Raw genomic sequence first — 21,933 nt, forward strand, 5'->3', positions numbered from 1 at the left:
CCCGGCCCGGCGCCTCCGCCCGCTGCCCCCGGCCGTGTCCTTCCTCCGCCCCCCCGGCGCATCCACCTCCCGCTGCTGCCCCGCCGTACAGGTGGGCAGCGGGAAGTCCCGGCAGCGCCGGGGCTGGCGGCCGACAGCCGCGACCCTCCTGCCGCCGTGTGTCTTGCACCTAACAGTCGGTGGCTGTTGCGAGTTTGGGAGCAAATCCGCCTGCACCAGTGCTTGGAGGTATTGTAATTAGCCAACAGAATTGGATACACCCTTGAGTATTGTTTACGTGCTTCAAAGGAAGCCCGTCAAGTGCTTATCCACATATCTGGGGTTTTTGAATTTAGGATCAGGGCTAAGTAAATCTTGAAACATCCTTGGTGCTTTTGCAGAAGGCAGGGGGGGTTGTTTTGGGTGTGTGATTGCCTTTCGATTTTTTTGTGGTAGTTTCTGCATCTTTGTGTAATTGTAATGTTTATCTTTACGGTCAAACTGAATCATCCACAAATACTTTTGTTAGTGTCTTAATATGTGCTTTCATTATGTGACGATAAATGCATTAAGAGATTTTCTAATGGTAATACATTCCTTTACCATGAGAAAATATTAACTCTCTTTGCAAAATATTTTTCTAGGGGACTATGCGAGGCCTACTACATTTAAGGATATGTTGAAGTGTAAATACATAATCTATGTTTTGAGGAGTCTCATGCAGGAAGAGTGAAAGTGTTTTGGCTTGGAATGATTTTAGGTATCTGCAGTAAGAAGTATGGAAAAAATCACGTTATTTTACAAGTCTGGTGCTGAAAGTGATATACGCAATCTTCCTCTTTATTCCTACAAGAGTTGTGGAGAAAAAAGGTTATGAGTGTTCTACCTTTACAAAATATATGCCATTAGTGACACAGTCTTAATGCCTTGTAGGTTTTTAAACTTTATTTAAGATATTGATGGTGTATTTTTCCCCCTTTAACATTTTTAGTGATAGTTTCTTGAATCAGTTCTTCTGCAAAAGTCAAATAGTCTTACCTTTCTGCTTTCTAGGAAAAGCTCATTCTGAAAAGGTTTAACAGTGCCAGTATGTGTGGAGTTGTATAATCGTGAATACAGTTGGATGACTTGTTTGACCTTTAACTGTAACTTCTATTTTTGCTTTCTGCTTTTTAATATTAATAATCATTTGRCAGGTGGTTAATTTATATTTTAATCTAATACACTAATAAAATATAGATCAAATACTCTTTTTCTCTGTAAACAGAGTTTGGTATAGTACACTAATTGGAAGCAAGTCATTGTGTGTTGTGTTGTGTGTCTTGATTTGCAAACAGTCTAGAATTAGTTTGAGTACTTGGTAGCAATCTGTTAAATGCTTAAGTCCTTAGGGGAAAATAAAGTACTGTTTCTTCATGCTCTCCATGTAGTCATTGACTTGCAATTTATTTTAGTTCTATCAATGTTGTCACCTTTTAAGGAGAAGGAAAATTCTGAAGAATTTGTTGTGTGTCGCTTTTTTAATGAACAATGATATAGATCTTCTGTGCAGCTAAAATTTCTTCATGAGTGTAGGTGGTACTTACAGAAACTAGCATTTGCTTGAAACTTTAACTGTGTTCAATGATTACACCATTTTTTAGACTGCACACTAGTAGCCCTTTAGTTTCAAAATGTAAGCTGGTTAGAGTAGTTATCTCCTGGTTACAAAATGTAGGTGTGATCTTCTGTGAAGCTTTGCAAATAAAAGGTGACATACCTGCAGCCCTCGCTGGAAACAATGGAGCAGTGTGCGCACTGAATGCACCGGGATTTCTTTAGTCAACAGACAGAGGGATGAGTTTTATCTTGAAGGGCAGGCAAAATCTACAGGGCCATAGTTAGGTTGGTGATTAAGACCAGTTTATATTCAAATACTGTTTTATAGCTTATCTAAAAAYTATATATTTAAAAATGTAAAATCTATTTATGAAAGAAAAGCCTGACTAGAGTTGTATAGGGAAATAGTAGTTTCAGTATTTGCAAAGTTTGTTTTTTTTTTTTTTTTTGTTGGGGTGTGTGTTTTAACACAGGAGTCTCTAGGCAAATTCAAAGCAGACATTATCTGCTTATACCAAGTCATTACTGATGACTAATATTGTTTGTAGCCATGTTCTTGAGTTTCATTGTAGATTTAACTAGTCACTCTGGAGATGATCTGCTGGATTTTAAGAATCAAACTTAGTTACTTCAGTGTAAGGTAAACGTTAATTAACTGTTGAAACATGACTGGAAGGAAGGCAGTTTTGGTGTGAGTTCAAGACTGATGTTTGTTAACCGTCAGCCCAAGTAATCGCTAGATCTATTTTTGTTGTTGTTTAATCCTACTATGTTGCCAGTAATATGCTTTGCCTATGAGTACACAATCGTTTGAAATATTTTTTTTTTAATGGCAGGAGAGGTTTAAAAAAAAATCAGGATGGCCTGTTCCTTGCGTTTGTTTCTGAGTGATCTTGAAAATCAAGAATGGAGGGTTGATCTCTGGCTTTTCTAATTAATAGAAAATTGCAAATGACTCCAAGTAAAATATTGTTATAGACTTGAAATGTCTTATTTAATTGTCCCCGATAACTGTATGCAGTTCCAGTGTCCTTGGCCTTTTCTGATTTCAGCACAGTATTGAAACATGATTACATTAATAATGTTACTGAACTTCCTGTTTCTGGAAGGGAGAAAACAGAAATACAACTTTGCAGTCTCCTGCAAAACGCACATTTTTAACATCTGGGGAAACTGAATTATTAATGTTAGGGTATGCTTATTTCTATAATAAAAACATATTTCTTTCTACAAATATCAATGCTGTGAAATACTTAATTACTGTTAATTGAGATAACTGTTTTGGTCGCTATTTTTAATGCTTCCCTGGAAGCTTCACTCACAATTCAAATGTGTAAGTTATCAAGCAGGAGGTAATATCTGTGGGAAGTTTGTTTTTGTTTTTCTAATTCTTGACAGACTCATGTACATACTTGTGTATATACAAACCAGCTGTCATCTTGTTAGATGAACAAAATGGAGCTGGGGGAGGGGGGACAGCATTTTTCTATTGTTGTTGTCCATGTCTAGTAAGTAGCTTTCCTGTCAATGTCATAACTCAGAAGCATGAGATTAAAACAATTTTAGAATCTCCTGTTAAATACACACAAATGCAAGGAGCTCAGTTAAAGCCTGTTAAAACTGCCTTTAAGATTGATAGACTGTCCCTGCTGCTGTTTATAAGTTCATCTTTTTTAACTGTTTTCACTTGAAGCTTGTCAAATTTCCACCAACTTTGATAAAGACATTGTTAGGATAGTAAATAACAAAAATTCTATTTAACTTTTGAGATATTTGAATTGAAAAGTATCTTTTATGCTGGGTATGGCAGCAGTTGCTGACAGTGCTCTTGTATACAGTGTTTGGAGAGGCAGAATTTCCAGACTGTTGTAACTGATACAGCTGAAAAAGTCAGACTGACTTTTGGGCACAACTTAGCTCAGAAGAAGTTCTTTTTTTCTTTTTTTTTCTCTTTTTTTCTCCTTTTCTTTCATGTTACAGTTTGTGGGTCAGTGGCACTTTGTACTTCAGCATTTGAATTCATGAAGATCCTGACATTTTGCATTTGATTGTTCCAAGACAACATGTCTTGTGTATTTTGACAGAACCATATGTTTTGTATATTAAAGATTACTTTTGGTTTTGTAGAAGTGGATTTGTGAATCATAAACAAGATACCATTAGCACGAGAACAGCATTACTAAGTCAGAACAAGGATGCATCCAGCCCCTTACCTGTCTTAAAGGGTCGTCAGTGGCAGATGCATGGGGAAGAGCATGAGAATGGACAAGGCACATAGGCATGCTTCCTTTGTTTACTGTTTTGGATCCCAGTGTTGATTTATCCTTGTGTTCAAAACAAAGTAATGTTGTTTGCATTTCTCTCTCTTCCTCCCCCCCCCTTTTTTTTTAAAGGAATTTGTCACTTTTTTGAACCTGTGTAAACTTCTGGCCTCCACAACGTCCTTGGGCATTGAGTTCCGCAACTTAATTAGAGCCCATATTGGGAAAAGATACCTCCTTTTGATAGGATTTTTGAACTTGACACCTGGTAATTTCATTTGATRCTATTTAGCTCTCTTATAGTAAGAACCAGTGAGTAATTGTCCCATTCTGTCATTCACTTTATAGACTTCGTTACATTTACCAAATGTAGGAGCTCTTATAGTAGACCATGTTGAATATGTCTCGCTTTAGCTTAACATCTTTCTTCTATCTAATTTAATGGCTAAAAACTAAAAATATTTTTGTTTGTGTACTAGTGTTTTTCTTCTTAGTATACAGAGGACTGAATTAATCTTTTCAATTTGGTCTTGTGGTCTGGGTCTACAAAGTAGTGTTATTACTGTCTTTGTACAGTAGAAGTTTTCCCACTGATTAAAATCAGTAGATGCTGAACAGGATGAAGTTTTACTAAGTAAACTCTTTGGCTAAGTTGATTGTGTTCAGTATCACCTGAGCAGAAAATATTGGAAGAGATTGTAAAGAACCCCTAATGTATCGGTGCATTTTTTTCTGTTGTCTCATTGCAGTTACATAAACTATATGCAAAGATGTGGTTGCTGTATGAATTAGAGATGTAGTTACATGCATGCTCAATGAAAATTTTGCCAGAAACACTTCAGGTTTGTCTTCACAGCTGAGGTAATTGGAACATAACATCTGGTTAGGTGGTGTTACCTGTTAGTTTAGGAAGAACGTTATTTAAATTTCTGTTGGCTTGAGCTTGGTTCATGTTTTAAAGATTTTCTTTATGAATCTGAGTGCTAGATACTTTAAGAAATCAAACAAAACACTTTTTCAAGGGATGTAGTTGTAAGGATAGATTAAATACCTCAGTCAAGCTGGATTGACACCTGCTTTTTCACTTTCTTGACAACACTTCTGATAGATATAGTTGCTTGTAAGGAAGACAGCTGGCTGAAATGTTTTTGAGGCCTTATGATTGATATGTGTTTAGAGAAGTGTGCTGGAGTTCCATGCTGATGGTATTAAAACTGAATTACTTGCAAAGTACTTCTGAGCATAAAACTAAGAAATGTTGGACTTGGCTATGACTTATGAATCAGACTCCAGAAACTTTTATTTCGTTTCTGTAGCAGATGCTGTGTCCCATGGCATAATGACTAACAATGTTAATTGAGCTATGTTTATAGGTACTTTTTGGCTCCTTTAAAGCAGGATTCGCAAACATAAGCCCAGTAGTCATAGTGTTCTCATTATAAGCAGATCTGGTTGAAAAGGAACATAGAAGAAGAAAGGTAGAGCACGTGCTATTTGAAATGAAAATACAGAGATGAGCATGTGGTTTCTGTAGTCATAATTTGTGTAACAGTTGTTTCTCTCATTGCGTTCTTTCATACTTCACTCTAAACTAAATGCAGGTTATCGGCAATTTTTTTTGTTTATGCTGAAGTAGTGTTGCAAATCATCAGACACCAATCAGGTAGTTGAGGTAAAGCCCAAATAGTTTTATATTTGGATTGGTTCACAGTTTTTATGAGGGCCCTGCCTTGTTTTCTATTCTTGATACGTAGGATTGGGTAAGGAAGTTTTGTGTCCACTTTTTAGTAATCTTAAGAGTTTTCATACATCTTTAGTTAACTGTAGGAGTAACATTCTCTGTATAGTTACGTGAATTAGTAGAAACCAGGAAATCATCTTAAGAAATGGTGGTTTCTTTGTCACTTTGTTAAGCTCCAGTTCTATGATAGATGCAAGATTAATGTTGTTTTGGTATAAAGGTGCCAGGTAAATATTAGAACTGGCTGTTCTATGAATCTGTATTTGAAAATGACTTTTGTGATTCCCACCTTCAGTTATGTTAATAAGGTAAGAGATAATGTAAATTAAATCAAAATCTTTGCTCTGTGTTAGTTAAATCAAAATATGGTACTGATCTTTGGTTTTGGAATGCATTGTTTTGGGGTAGGAAGAATCAACTTTTGTATTCTCTTGCTTTTGCTATCAGATAAGTATAAGGAATATAAATTCATCTTTCACCCTTTTCAAAATAAATGTGTCTGGTTACTTTGTTTATATGTGATCAGGAAATTACATTGTCTTGTAAATACTAGTGCTTCATGAGGGTAGATGTGTTTTAGAGAATAAGCCTGCTGTGGAGGAATTCTGCTACTGCTGTTTGTTTATTTTGGGGCATATGTAATTCTAATGCACAAAGCAATTAATTTTTTCACATAGTCATACTTAAACTTTTAAGTAAGATGATTGTGCATTCAATTTATTGTATTTTTTCAATAACTATAGCAGTGGCTTCAAGAACTCTTAACCCCACTCCATTATGTAAAATTGTGTAAACCACTGAAAAGCTAATGTCTTCCATGGAACTTCATACTGAATTATTGGGAAGGTGGTTTCATCTACTGCCTTGCTTATTTTCATGATAAAAAGTTGATGTGTAGTGACATTTATTTTCTGCGACTTCCTGCCTTTAAGGAGTTCTTTGACCTAGATAAAGCAGTCAGAGGGGAGGAACCATATTTTTTTTCTGCAGCTATTCCACACTGGATGGCATAGAAAATAAACATTATRTTCTTCAATTAAGTTTTCATTACTCTTATTGCATCATTGAAGAGTGAGGCTCTAGTAGGTTCTTTGAAGAGCTACTGCAGATATGTAATTTTGTAATACATCATTTTCCATAGTGGTAAAGAAGGTCTATAAGTGATTGGAGTCTTTAAGTTTCTTCTTATTTGTTTGCGTGATTGTACTGCAGCTACTGAATGTGCTACTGTGCTGTATTTTCTCACCAATAATGCAAATCATAAACTTTTAAAAAGAAGCATCTTCAAGTATGCTCTAGAGTTGAGTATTTGTGGGAGTAAAATTTTCAGCACTACAAATGTCTTAGTGAATGTTTATATGAACACATCACCTTTTTGTGCACCAAATAAATTGAAAAACATGAACAGATTGACAAGCAGTTATGTCCATGCTTAACTGTAAACGTTAGTGCTGACTTCAGCAAGACAGCTCATGTGAATAAGGATGCATATGCAATTGAACGTTTGTGGAGTCAGAGCTGGGAAGGAAAAAAGCCAGAGATGTCGTTAGCAGAGCTTTATGAAGTGTAACAAAATTGGTATGAAACTGACCAGAATTAATTTTACTTCAGTGTTAATTTAAGAGCGTACATTAAGAATTATGGAAGAGACCTCTGTCCAAACCCCTGCTCAAAGTAGAGGTGGCTTCAACATTAGATCGGGTTGCTCAGGGGCTTGTCTGGTTGAATTCTGAATATCTCCAACGATGGAAAAGTGTTAACTCTAGAATGTTTCATGTAACTACTGCCTCATATTGAAAAAGTATTGTCTGTATTTCCAGTACCAGAACTCTGGGAATATACAAGCTGGTTAGCCTGATGTAAAACTCTGGGCTAAATCATGAAAAAACTACTTGATCACTACTTGATACTTTCATTGGTTATCCAAAGTAAAAGCAAGTGCTGATAAATATTGATAGGTGATATTAATGTTGGTAAGTCACAAATAATAATGACAACAAAAAAATGGACTTGCTTGTTAATGTCAATCAAAAAAAAAAAGGGGAAGGGAAAGAAGAAGAGTGCATCTCGAGAAAGATATGGAGGCCAGATCTACAGAGTAGAAATTTCTGAAAAGTAGTGGTTGAATGTGTTTGAAAGTCATGACCAAAGAGAAATCATGAGATGCTTATACTGAGATGATGTGGCAAAGCAGAGTAATATGATGTTTGTGTGTGGAAATAGGGGAACAGTATGAGAGAGCACTGATGAGATAGATGCTGGAATTTCATGTGGTTCTGGATTCAAATTTCATACTAAAGAATCTTGTAAAACTGCAAGGTTTTAGGGGGGGTTAATAATAAAAAGATAGAAGGCTGAAGGAAATACCATACAGTGAGAGACTTGAGTTCAACATGTTTGGCTTATCAAAAAGGGAGTGCAAGATGGCTGGACTGGTGTATGTACGCTTTTATGGGGAAGAACTACAGAGTACTAAAAGGCTTGCTAATGGAACAAAAACAGGCATTAATAACCCAAAGGCTGGAAACAGAAGTCTCATGGTTTGAGCTAAGCACAGATATTTAGCAGTGTTGGAATGGCTTACTAATAGGAATGGTGGAATCTCCATTTCTCCATCTCTTGACCTTTTAGATAAAGATAAAATTCCCCAAAGATACCTTTCTGGAAAACATGCTTTGGATGCAAAATATGCCATGGTGTAGTCAGACCTGGCTATTGGGCTCAGTATAGGTACAGTAGAATGAAATTCAGTGGCCTAGGGCTGTAAATGTAGAGTAGGTGAAGCTTTCTGTCTGTTCAGACTTTACTTCTGCTGCAGGTCCTTGTTTATTCATGGCCCATTGGGTTACAGCAAGAGACTTTTTTTATTATATATGTTTTAACAAGGAGTTAGTACTTGGCTTGGTTTTTAATTAAAATTACTTGTAAAGCATCTGACATCTAGTCAGATGTTTGTGTATTTACACTTGCCTTGCAGTATTCTTGTACTCAAATAATTTGATGCTTGTTCATTATCTTCTTAGTCTTTTATTGAAGTATACAGTTTTAGAGATAATTTTTGTGTTGAACAATGTGATATCCAGCAATTCTCTGAAAATTCTTCTTCTTCAAGTAAGTCTGAGATATAGCTCATGAGATAAAAGCCTGCTAGTTTTCATGTTGATAAGAAGTCAGGTTAACATCTAATAGAAAAAGTGATTACACCTTGTGCTGAAGTCAAAATTCAGATTTTCTAAATCACTTAAGAAAATTAAGATGTATGTGTGTTTTTGGTTTAGAGATGATATGGATGAACTAGCATGTCACTTTTAAAATCTGATTCTTACTGACACCTTGATATATGGGAACAAATAATTTGCCTAACATTTTCCTTCTTTGCCTTTTAAGTGGGGATAACAAGTATCCCCCTCAGAAATGTGGGAGCGAATGTCTGTATGCTGCTTTAAACTTTAGCTTACTTTTTTGCCCAAAATATCTTAATTTGCTTTTCAGAATTTCTTGTTTATGTTAAAAGGTGAGATTATTTGTGTCTGGAAACAGAGTAACTGATATAAAGTACTGGGATTTTAGAAAAGTTATTAAGTGTTCAGACTATCACAGATGTGGAATATTAGTTTATCTTCCACTGAAACATCAGTTTCCTCAAAAAAAGCACATACCTGTAATATTAGTATCTTAGCACCATGGACCTCATTGTGTGGTACGTTGTTGTACTAAGTGTAAGGCAAGAATCTGATTTATTTATGGAGATACAAGCACTTAGTTATCTATTTTTTTCTTTTTTAAGACTGAGAATGAAGTTAAGAACATTAAATACTTATGTCTAGCTGTGACTTGCATAAATACTATATAAACATATACATGAAAAATTTGACTTACCATTTTTTATTGTGATATGGGCATACTTGGGGTATTCTAGCTAGAATGTAATTTGAGCAGACAAGGCATATACACACAGGTTATATACCTTAAATTAGTTACATAGACAGGCTTGTTGATTACAGTATAAGTACAGTAAACACACAAGGAAGCAGTTGGAAAGTATGAATGATAGAAGCTGACTCTTTAAGAAAAGAGTTTCCCTCCTTAGGAGATATTCCTGTATTCCAGTTTTCCTAGTTGGGTGAAGAAGGCCTGTATAGCAGTGAGAGGAGACAGGGACTTAAAAGAATAAAATAAGAATAAAAAGAGTAAAGCTTAGACGAGAGGAGGGTGAATGTACTCATGCAAAATTCTGTGTGAGAGGATGAGTTCARATTTGAACCAGAACAAGCTGGTAATTTAAGCAAGTGGAAAAATAGTGTAAGAAGAGTGGTTAAGAGGATGATTTTAGCATCAAGCTATGTACAGATTAGAGAAATGAGAGAGGAAAATTCAGTTCCTACATGAGAGAGATGAGGACATAGGCCAGTGCTTTTGCTTTAGGAAATGGAGARGAAATTGATGGGATCTGGAGCTGTTATACAAGAAGTGGGAGGGTTTGCCAGGAGGCTTGAAAAAAGATTAGAAAAGGTTGAAGTCCTCAAGGTTAAGAGCTGAGCCTGAAAGGTGATATAGTTGTCATCTTTACAGAAAGTAAAGAAGATCCAACTTTGATAGTTAATTTGGGGAAATGTGATTCAGAAGAATCTGGGAGTCTCACTTTAGAGAAACAGAGTTGTGCTTTCATGAGCATCTGAGCCAATTTAGCATTTTACTGTTGCTGAGAAGGACCATGGAAGGGGAAGGCCCTTCTCTCTGCAGTACTCCCAGCTGCAGGTCCTGCTGGCTTTGAAGCTCATCAGATGTTCCATGAGCCACTTGAAAGTCACTCATACATCTGCTTTTTTCTTGGTGCTTCGGATGATCTTCTGTTGCATTCAAGTGTCTTACATAGAGGTCTGACAAGTACTGGAGCTGTCGTGAGGTATGTGGTGGGCCTGCACAGACTTTCAGCAACAGCTGAGTTGGCTTGCTGTGTCTTGTGGAATCATACATTAAGTGATTGCAGTTACAAGACCCGTTATGCTCTGTGAAGTAAAAATGGAAAGGAAAAATAGATCCAAAACAGGAATAAAAGAGAGAACCAAGGTTAATTTAGGTGTATTAAAAAAAGCATTTGCAATGTAATGTAAAAATGAAATGTTTAAATCCTAAAAGTTATTGAGAGAGCGTGCTTTTTGATGATGGGATATGCTACTATATTTGTTTGAAGTAAAAAAAATAATAATAAAATATAAATATATATATATATTATATATATAAAAAAAAGTGAGTGTTAATTTCACAAAGATTCATTTGAAATGTAGTGGTGGTTCTTTTTCTTCTCCGTAAGGTCTGTTAGTCATTGTTTCCTACCTTTGGTTAATATATACTTTCTGGCCCTTTTTCTTGAATATCTGCATGAATTTGAATACATTGAGAAAATCACTAGAGGAAAAAAGGGCACAAGTTTTTTCCCTGTGGGCCATCCCACAGCTCTAATATGTGGTGTCTAATACAGCTCTAATATATGGTGTTCCATATGCTAAATCATCATGTTTCTTGCTTGAAGGTAGACTTTACTCCATAGGTCATTAGTCCAGTTGGTCATTTAAGCATATTGTAGACTATAGAAGTGACAAGCTCTACGGAAAATTGAGCATTAAGTCTATAGTGGAGATAGATGGCCCAATTTGCTTTTCCAGAAAACTTATCTTGGAAAGCAGACTTTCTACCTGTTAGGCAGGTGACTGGCTAGAGCCTGTGCAGCATTCCTGCTTTCTTGGAAAGACTACCTCCTGTCTGAAAGAAAAAATGAATTTGAAGAAACTTCTATARCCTCTCTGTTTTCTAGATGTGCTTTATTGCTGAGGCCTCATGTATCTGTTGCATTTTGTCAGGAAATGTGTGAATCTGCTGGAGAGACTCTGCAGCTAGGTGGTAGTGATTTGGATTTCCTGTGTTATCTTTTGGGGTTCTATTTAATGTCTGCTTGGTACTGTCTCAAAAAAAGTTGTCATTTGAGAGAGAGCTTTTCCCTTCTCCTTTATGCAGGATAGTAAAAACAGACTTCCACTTAAGGTAAATTTATTAGTGGCCAAGAAATAAATTTAGTTGATCCAGCTTTCCAAAACTACGTAGGTAGTAGGCTTGAAAGTAGCTTGTGTGTTTGCTCCCTGTTCTGATCTGACTGTCTTCTCACTATCACTCTGAGACTGCCTTCAGAGGGGATGAGGTGAAACATTTTAAGAAAAAAACATTTAGAGGAGGATCAGATCATAGCAAAAAATGTCTTTCATTTCCAGTACAGTGTTCAGTACTTGGATGCTGACAATAGTTAGGAGTGAATTACATAAATTATCATCTACCAAAAAGCCTGTTTAGAATCTGCACAGATGTAAGTCTTAAATCAGGTATTCAGCAAAGGACCCATTAAAGGAAGCAAGTAATTTCATTTCCTTACACAGTGTGAATATTCTGGGTGCGGCCGGGTTAGGTTCAGATAAGTTTCCTAGTAGGTATTCTGCCTGATCTGCCCTACGTGATCATCAGTTGATCGACTTTTGTCTTGGGGTAGTCACCAACTGAAGCCCCTTTTAGTGTGGGTGTGTGGGTGAGGGAGGGAGATCTGAGTTAGGCTGTTCTTTTATCAGGTAGAGGGCTTTGATGTAAGCTTAGGTGATCCTGTCCGCCTCTTCATCTTACTAAATGTATTAACCTTTTAGTAGCATTTAGGGGCTACAAGCCAAACAGTGACCTGTTATGCTGTTCAAATGATATGAAAACATTGCTTTGGAGAGTTTGCAATCTATTCTTAAGTAACTTAATTAAAATGACTAGATTGGGCAATAAGATTCTCATAGAATGATGAAATCCATCCTCATACAGTCCAACTTCCAGTGATACCATCAGCAGCTATACTGCCTTTTACCTGGCAGCAGGTTTGGAGCTGCACTACTTAGTTGGAAGATAAGTGCTGAAGTGATTATCCTTTGCTATGAGTGTTCTGAAATGAGTGCAGAAATGAATTTGGAGTTTAGGGTGGGCTTCACAGTTTGTGGTTGATTATAATATTATTCATTCAGTTTTCTAGATATTGATAATAGCTACAGACATTCTGGACCTGCAAACCACAGTGTGTGTGTCAGTTGAAATGATCAAATGACAGGCACATTTAGCAACACAGGAAAGAGATGCAATAGGTAGAAACCACAGTAGAACTTCAGTTGTTTATCCTCTTGAAATGAAATTCAAGCCTTTGTTTTTAAAACCTTTTCCTGGCATTGGTCTGTCCAAAAAGCTGAGAAATGCAACTAGTCTGTATTATCAGCAAATTCCAGACCCGTGTACCAGTGCTTATATGCCTTGTGAACTCTGGCAAGACAAAATAACTTTCTACTGTAAGCGATACAAAGCTGTCTCATTTCTCGCCTGTGTCATCGCTTAGTTTTTGGCTAGCTGCGTCCCTCCTCTTTTTTCCCTTCCTCCCGAAGGAGCTCTGGCCTCTGGAGTGCTGCCATTTGAGCACGCAGGGGCACACACACAGTGACCAGAGCCGTTCTCGTGAGGTGGCTGAGCTGCATGAGTTTCTGCTAGTGGTTAAGCAGAGCAGTGGGGTGAGATGGAGCGAACACTGAGCAGCAAGCAGACAACAAAATGGGCCTTTCTGGAAGTATTTCATTTCACTTGTTTTGTTTGCTTCAATATTCAACTCTTTGAATGTCCAGGCTTTCTGTAACAAAACTTTTTTTTATTATAAATCAGATTCTGTCAGATTTCTATTAGATGTTTTTTTAAATTTAATTTTAATAGCCATTTTCTGGTTTGAAGCTTAGTCTGTGGCTCAGTCAGTTTTGCTTCATTGCATCTTAATAAGGTTAATAGGGAATATTATCTGTTTTAGATGGAAAAATGTAGCAGTAATTAAGAGTTAAGGGGAACTCGCCCAAAGATGAAATGGGAAAACTCATTCTCAGCTGGGAGAAGAATTCAGACCCTCCCACCTGTCTTGATGTTTTAAAGATGTTAAAGTTAAATCTTGATTATAAATTCCTTTCAGAATTTTAAATTTCCTTCATGAATTTTGGCTGGTTGTGAATAGGTTTTTACTGACTGCTGCAGTGCAGGCAGCCAGAGCAGTCAGCTGCAAACACACCCTAGTACACAAATGTTTACTCTTCTGTCAGTAGTGAAACAACCCTGCTTGTTTATGGTGTGGTTATTCTGAGGGTGAAAGATTGTTGAGCCTGGAAGAGATCACTAACCCCAGCTAGCTACTTAGCTATAAATAAGTTTGGTCTGCTGCGGACTAGTGAGTACCCAAGATTCTTAGGTGAGGTTATTCACTGTTTTCTAGGGTTATCACCAAAATGAGTGTTTTTAGGCCTTTTAAGGAAAGAGGCAGCCAAAATTCTCTTTTTATGTACTACGGATGCAAACCATGCAAAAGGCAACAACAGAAAAAGCACATGAATGCAAGCAATTCAGCTCTTAATCAGAAGGATAAAATAAAATAAGATAAAATAAAATAGAGTTCTAATAAAACTTTTAAGTTTAGCGTTAGTGTTCTAAAGCTCCTCTGGCTTAGTAATAGCCAAAGAAAATATTAGTCATATTTGTCTATATCGGCAAGATGGTTTGGCTGTTCTTTGTGTTAGCTGTACAGTAGCCGAGAAGGTGTCATAAATTAACTGAACATCATCTTAAAAGCGTAGTTAAATAGAATACAAAGTAACCATAATGTAAGAGTGTGATTTTTTTGACAATGTGGAGAAATAATAGGATGGTGGACAGGSAGAGGAGACTGAGGAAAGTGTTTCAGCAGAATCAGTTTTGGTATTTAATCAAAATTAAGTGCAAGAACTGTATTTAGTATTTTCTAAAGTTTCTGAAGTCCAGAAAAAAGCTGCAGTTGTGGAAATGAACATGAGAGAGGGTAATGTAGAAATGAGCTGCCCAAGTTTTTTTTGTGGCAGGGGGTGGTGGTGAGAAGGTAGAAGGTTTGGGGGAAAATGTATGTATTTCATAATATTTACTCTGATTCCTGATCTTCTGTATAGAAACCTGTTTACCGGTTTGTCTGCCTTATTTCCAAGGTAATCGATTGTGTCTGCACATTTTTGTCTTTTAAGGAACATTTGATATGAGTAGGATTAGGTAATTTTCTTGTTCTTCCAGTTAAATTTCTTATCTTGAAGGTCTGAGTAGTTTAGGGTTAATGACTTCCAGATAAACGTAGGTAACTACCGGGGGGTTGGGAGCCTCTTGCAGTGACATTGCATTTCAACTTGGGAGATCCCTGGGCTCTGATTAAGGAAGTGTTGGCTACTGGACGTGTTACGCTAATGCACTTTTGTCCTACTTATGACTGTTTAGTCTTTGTAGTAGCTGCTTGTTCAAACTTTCCACAAGAGATTTAAAGAAGAGAACATACATGACTACGCTGTGTTTTTATAGGGACATTTTGTGGAAGGTAAACTGCTGGATGGAGGACATACTGACAGCATCTGAACAGTGAGAGAAAGAAGCTGGACTGATAATGTTCTTCGCTGACTGTGGGAGACTTTTATTTTTAAATATGAAAGGTCCTTAGATACTTGTATTGTAATGGTTCACACCATCTTTTAAGTCATTAGAATAACCCTCTTGAAGGTGTTCTGAATGGTGACAGGATTTGACTTGTACAGGTAATGATTTAATATAAAAATACAAAGGAAAGAGAAATCCTTCTAGGGCACATAAAATTGAAATACTAAAGGATGGGTATTTAAAAGGAAATATATAGATCTAATCATAGCCACTGGTCTGAATGCAGAAAGTGTTGACATGGTCAAAAATTACCATACAGTAGTGAGGTGGTGACCATTTCTTTAATGGTGCTAGCCTGTCTGTGCGTCAGCACCAAAAGCACCTTTCTTGGTGGCCTTCACAGAAATTGAAATGACTGTGTAGAGTGGGGAGGAAGAGCTGGCCATTTAAGTAGTTATTCAAAGTTATGTGTTTGAACTCGGAATGCTTTTCTTCTGTATTTTGGAATCTTAAAACTACACCGTTGCATTTAATTGTCATCTGGGCAAAGGGCTGCATCATGCCATGTGTTGCTGTGTTTGGGGCTGTGAATGTATAAGGAAATTGTGCACAGCGTCAAAGGATGCTGCTGTTCTGAAGTTTAGGTGCATGTACGTATCATCCATAGCATGGATCCAAGCAGACAGTTGCCTCTTAAGAATCACAGATACTTCAATAGCCATTTTATATAATCTTACGTAAACTGAGTCTACTGATTTTAAAGTTGCCTCACACTATCACTAGTTATACTTAATATAAGCACTTTAAAGGAGTTGGTGCCAAGCAAAGCATTGTTTAGAGTATGGAGAAATAACCTGCAAGCCAAAATTAGCATGTATTCGTTTTGAGTGGTGTGTGTTTCGTCAGGGCTGCCCAGATCATGTCGTCCCTGAAGGCAGCGTATTTCAAATTTAAATGTTTAAGCTATTACCACATGGAACATACTGGTGAATGGTGCCAATAACATACGCTGAACATATGACCAGCACATGCCCCCTCTTCAGCCTAGTCCGTGAATTACTTAGTTTGTGTTCAAAGCTGATTATTTTTGAGATTTTTTTTTTTTTTTGAGCAATGAGCCTTTTGTGTTTCTTTTCTCTTACTTTCTTTTCTCCTGTTGCTATTGATTCTGTATTTCTAAAATTTTCTAGTACGGCTATTACCATCATCACCTCTATTTCGTGCTAGTTCTTTCAGGATGCAGTCCTTGGTATCTTCTGCACTAGCTGAAACTGTGGAGACCAGTCTGATTATTTTCAGCTTGAAATCAAGAGATAAAATGACCTTATATTTAGTCTGTTGGGACTTGGTCTATATTCATTAGTTAGGTGTGCTACCCGCTCTCTGTGTAACTTTTTTTTTCCCATTGTGTTTAATATCTGTGAAATGGGGATTTTTTTCTTCATCCCTTGTCATCTTGATTTAGATAAATGGTGTTAAGCATATAGTCCATAGGCCTTTTCTGATCCTTAAAGTCATTTTTGTTCATAGCTCAAGTTCACAGACTATTGTGAACCTTTAGTCATGTAAACTTTGTGCTGTGGATTCTGGCACAAGAAGTCTGAGTGAGCACAGACCCAGGTTGGCAGTCTGGGGATTGCTGGGGAGCAACAATAAATAAAACCTAAATGTACATACAAATATAACGCATCTTTGCTGTCCATTTTATAACATTTTAGGGAATATTACCTCCCTAATGGGGTCAGACCTGGCACACAATGAATTCGACTTGGTGAGCTTTTCAGAATGAATCAACTCTGATTAGTTCTGTGTGCTATAGCCAACATGTTTGATCATAATATGCTGCTTTATATAGATTATTTTCTTAAATACAGCTTTCTGCTGAGGTAATGCATTGAGCTATGGGGTATGCTGCTACGGAAAGCTTTTGTTTCTGAGGTTAAGTATGTTGGCAAAACTTATTTCTGAAGCATTTAATACATCTGCAATAATTCAAAGCATCTTTCTTATTGTTCCTGTTTTTAATACGGAGGTTTTTTTATCTTCACACAAGATTTATATTATAGTACAGGTTTATTAAAATGTGAAGAGTAGTTCCATTTCTGAGGTTTAAGCATACCTGTATGTAAGATTCAATCAGTGAAGATAAACTGTAACTAACCCTTTGGTTTTCAGGGTCAGCTAAAACCAATTAATTGGGAGTTACAGCTGAAAGAACCGTCCTGTTCTGTCCCTTGTGTTAGCTCTAGTGTTCAGACTGTGTGCTCCAGTCAGATTAGTTCACTGGTGTGCCTGAAAATCAATCCCTTGAAGGAGAGGGAGTGAGAGAGACTCAGGATTAGTCTTCTGTCAGATCTCCAGGCAGAAGTGCACTTTTTTGGTTTACCAGATGGGAAGAAATTCATAAGGCTGATAGTGTTTTCACACTATCTTACATTGCAGTTTTATGAGCATTCGAGCCCATCTAAAGGTTCTCTGCTGTTGAAAGATGGAGGTCTTGCTCCTTCTCTTTCTAATTCCTGGTCCTGGCCCCATTGGTGCAGCCTTGCCCTGGCTCTGGCGCCCAGTGTGTGCCTTTATGAGACAGATCTCCTCACTAGCTTCAGAGCATGCTCTTTCCTTCTTAAAATTGTGTTTTGCTGGGTTTGTTGGTGCTGCATTAGTGAATTGAACCAGCTCATTGAGGGGCCTGACAAGCCCCACAGCTTAGCCAAAAAGTCCCTGGCTTCTTTCCTCCTACTCCACAGGCAAAAGAACAAGGTGTTTTTTAGACACTGCTTCTGCAAGGAGCAGAAGTCCATAGTGAAGGATCTGTTTGAAGATGACATCAAGGTACTTTAGCAGAAGAAGGAAGAGAAGTGTCCACTATGGACCCRCATTCCAAGAGGAAAAGTAATGAAACTGTGCTCGTACTATTTTTAATAGTTTCCAAAATGTTGCTATGACAGAAGGTCCTCATCTTGCACTTCAACACAGAATAACTCTTTCAGTCTCTTTGCAGCAGCTCCCCCCAAAGATACATGATCATGGGTTTCTGCTGGTCTCGGTGAGGCTTTGTGCTTTGTTTCTTGAACAGTGACAAAGAGTTTGAGTTTCAGATCACATTTCAAGCTTTCTGCATCAGGTGATGGTGCCTGTCTCGTTGCCTTTACAGTTCTTAGGGAAAAGTCACTAATTCTTATGTCACTTTTTATATAAACTGACTGTTGTTTTCTCAGGAGAGAGCAAAACTGGTTGTAAGATATAATTTTGTAACTGAACTAATTAGTGCTCTAAGATCTTCAGGATGTGATTCTTGATGATGATTAGGGGAATAATAGTTTAAAAATATCCAGTGAAACTTCTTGGCTCTTTCTGAAAACCATGATGGATAAATTTGTATCTTAAAGTTAACATTTAATAGCAAACTTATAGTACATGGGGAAAAAAATGTTGATTTTTTTTTCATTTTTTGGGAAGGATTTTAAAAACGATAGTTTTATGTAGATTGTTTCTATTACCTAAGGTATCTGTTATCTTTTTAGCTTTCCTGGCTTCATACTCTATAAACTGGAGAAGTGTACAGGATAAGGCTGTGCATGTTCCCTCTACAATTGTTAAAATGTCTTTGAGATCTTCATATTTCAGTCTTTCTTCTCTTCTCCATTTTTGTTTTGATTCTTACAGAATTTAAAAATCAAAATACTTAGTCTTTTACTTGTCCAGATGTTTCTAAGATCATCTTGTGTAAATAATTTGTGATGTATGAGTTAAAAATGAGGGAAGTGGATTCAAATATATACTAGTATTTGTCACTATTTCTGTGTTTTAGATAATTTTAATTTCAAGCTGCCTGGATGCAATCCTAGGCAACGTGCTCTAGGTGACCCTGCTTGAGCAGGGGGGTTGGACTAGATGATCTCCAGAGATCCCTTCCAACCTTGGCCATTCTGTGATTCTGTAATTTAGGGCTGACCTTAAATGTTGTGGTGAATACATTTTTGCTGGCATTTCCAATACTACTATATGGATTTAAAAATATATATTTTCTGGATAAAGGTTTGTTTTTTGTCATTACTGAATGAAGTTTAATATACTGTCTTACACATATATGGAAATTGGGAAACCAGACACTTTTCTGTAGCTAGGGGTTAACATTTCAGCATTGTATATCTCTCTGAAAATCTAAATCTTTCAAACGCTAGTTAGTTTTCAAGTCTAAATGGAAATATGGTAATTTAAGTACTGTCAAAATTAGTGTTTTCAGTTCTTTTTTTAAACAGTGGTGTATGCATGGGACTTAACTTAAATATTTGCATTTTGTTCTGCTTTGAAGTAGAAGTGGATTCTGTAGTGGAGTTTTGAAGAGATCACATGACTGATGAAATTGTTCTCAAATACACAATCCTATTTTCAAATTTTCAGTTCCTATTGTGCCAGAAAGTACATGTGTTTCTAGCTATCGCTATTTATGCATGGCAGAAATTATGTAATAACAGCAAATGTCTTCCGAAGTAGGAAATGTCCAGCAGGTGGGGGGATAAAATCAGATTAAAAATTCGTATTAAATGGCAATTTGAAGGATTTTTTTACATGACAGTTCTGACAGTCCCATTCAGGGAAGCATGATGCTCAGCTGATAAGCTGGGGAAGCTTGACTGAGCAAACTTCACTTTTCTTTTGAGAGGGTGACAGTAAGATGCATTGCTCGATTGCTGCAGAAAAGCTTTGCAAATTTCTGCTCATGGAGAGAATTGTGAACTGCTCAAACAAGTTAAGCAGCGTGTTCCTCTGCGTAGCTGTACAAGGGTCTCTTTGCAGTTGATTGCTTTAGCTTTCTTTTTTCAGCGTTTCAGAACATTATATAAACTTAAACAGCTATATCACTGGCTGTACAAGAGGCAGAGAAGACTGGACTTGGCATTGGTTTGCATTCTGGAAGATTTTACTATCTGCAAAGTTGGTCTGGCTCTAACATACCTCAGAGAGGAACCAGAGTTTAAAGCACAGAGATTGAAAATGGTGGGTGTCTTTGGTATTTTAGATTAAGAAATGCACGTACGTGCGTAGATGGGTGCTACCTCTTCCAGTATGCCCTGAGAGTGTTCAGGAATGAACCTTTAACTGAGGAAAACTTTCTGTGTTAGCCTTTTTGACTAGTGCGCAGAATGATTTGAGCAGCCATATTAGCGTTTTGAATGGTCATATTGGCATTCATCTTCACTCCCCCCTGCCTCCCACTTTGTATACTGAAATAGTGAGTTATGCACCAGGACCTTCTCTCCCCCCTCCCCCCTCCCCTTTCTGATCTTCTGTTTTTAGGAAATTTAATGGTCTAGAAAAACTAAGTCACAGAATAAAAAAAAAAAAAAGTCTGGAATTTGAAGTTAAACCAAAAGAAACCACTCTTAAGACATGGTTGTTTTAATATCGGGGAACTCAGTTTGGGTTTGGCTTACATAACCAAACTACATGTTTTTTGTCATTACCCTCCCACAGAGTATTCTTTGATGTATGGGATTGATCCGATTATTGTGAAYCTTGCTGCCTGTCTCTAGGAATGCAGTTTAAAGTAAAAACAGAAGTTCAATAGTGTACAGTACTACTCTCTGTTTAAATAGGACAAGAAATAAAAGAAAGTGAAGATGCCACTTTCCACATATTTCCCTCTCCTGAATAGTTCAATTATTGTAAAACAAATTAGTAGTCTGGCTTTTTCTGGTCAGTGAAAGTGTTTACATTTTAATTACACTTGGTATCGGGTGAAGCAGGAGTATGATTAGTTAAAAATAGCTGAGATAACATAGATAAGCAAAACTGAACTAAGACTTTTGATACTGCAAGCAGGTAGGACTTCCTCTGATGTTTTTCAGCATCTCCAGCTGTGTGTCACTGGGACTTTTGCAGGTTCTCCTGCACTGGGAGAAGTTCATGCACAAATGAGTAACAGTTTGAATAGCTTGACAGCTATTCATGATTTTAGGAAGAATTCTTTTGCTTATTGTTGCAGCTCATTTAAAGGAAAGCAAATGAGTCCTCTTTTTTTGCCAAGATATTTTTTCAATGCTTAGGATATAAGTTTTCAGCCTTTCTCCCCCCCTATCCTAAGCTTCAGTGATTAGGATACAAATTTTCAGCTTTCTTTTCAGCTTTATTTTTGTTTGCTTTTAAATGAATATGAATGCTGTTTGAATTTTTCTGTTTGGTAATAATAAAAAAAAATCCTGCTTCTAATAGATGCATAGGAAGAGAGGTCTGCATAACTTAACACCTTCAAGTTCTTCAGTATGTATATTTGTATAGATTTTAATTAGAATGTATGCATCTAATGTGCAGCTTTATTGTCAAGTTTTCATTCTGTAATGGTGAAGTGCTCGTGAAATGCAAATTCCTTCAGCTCTGTTTGGGAGGATGTGAAAGATTGCTTAAGATAGTTTTTGTGTGCACATTTTACTGTTTGCCATGTAGGCTTTTCAGCTACTATTTTTTTTGTTCCTAAAGCAGCTACTCCTGTGCAACAAACTCTAACCTTGTTAAAGAAATCCTCTCAATTTTACTGAAGAAGTGAGAGTGTTTCACCTGGTTCTGCCTCTCAAAGCGGTTGTAGAAGGAAGCCTAAAAGAAGGGATGATCCAGTGGTTTAAACAAAGATTGAGTGTTGGGGAAAAATATGTTCCGTTCCCAGCTCTGTTGCGTGCTTGCCAAAATGACTTGGCCGAGTCACAAATCTGTTTAATCTGTTTTTAAAAATGGGGATAATACTTCATGGGTGGGGGCAGGGGGATGATGAAATTACAGTGTTCTTTCCTAGCACTTTTTATCAAGACCTATGCCTTGCCTTTTAAAATGAATGCCTCGCGTTTTGAAATAGCTTACTTATCGCTG

General features: G+C 37.0%; 1 protein-coding gene across 5 annotated transcripts in view; it reads left to right on the forward strand.

Moving 5' to 3' along the window:
• Nucleotides 1–588: 588 nt before the first annotated feature.
• FOXK2 (forkhead box K2) overlaps nucleotides 589–21,933 on the forward strand; it is a 58,312-nt gene continuing 36,967 nt past the window's right edge. For 2 of the 5 annotated variants that reach the window (XR_003255189.1, XM_026075767.1), the window contains exon 1: nucleotides 589–849. Coding sequence is in view for 3 of the 5 variants with exons in the window: in XM_026075767.1 (XP_025931552.1) it covers nucleotides 758–849 (92 nt within the window). In the remaining 2 variants the exon portion in view is untranslated. The remainder of the gene's footprint in view (nucleotides 850–21,933) is intronic. The other 3 variants (XM_026075768.1, XR_003255190.1, XM_026075770.1) reach the window with 3 other exon arrangements.

Source organism: Apteryx rowi, unplaced genomic scaffold (genome assembly GCF_003343035.1).
Source record: "Apteryx rowi isolate R43461 unplaced genomic scaffold, aptRow1 scaffold_41, whole genome shotgun sequence".
In the NCBI taxonomy this organism is placed as follows: domain Eukaryota; kingdom Metazoa; phylum Chordata; class Aves; order Apterygiformes; family Apterygidae; genus Apteryx; species Apteryx rowi.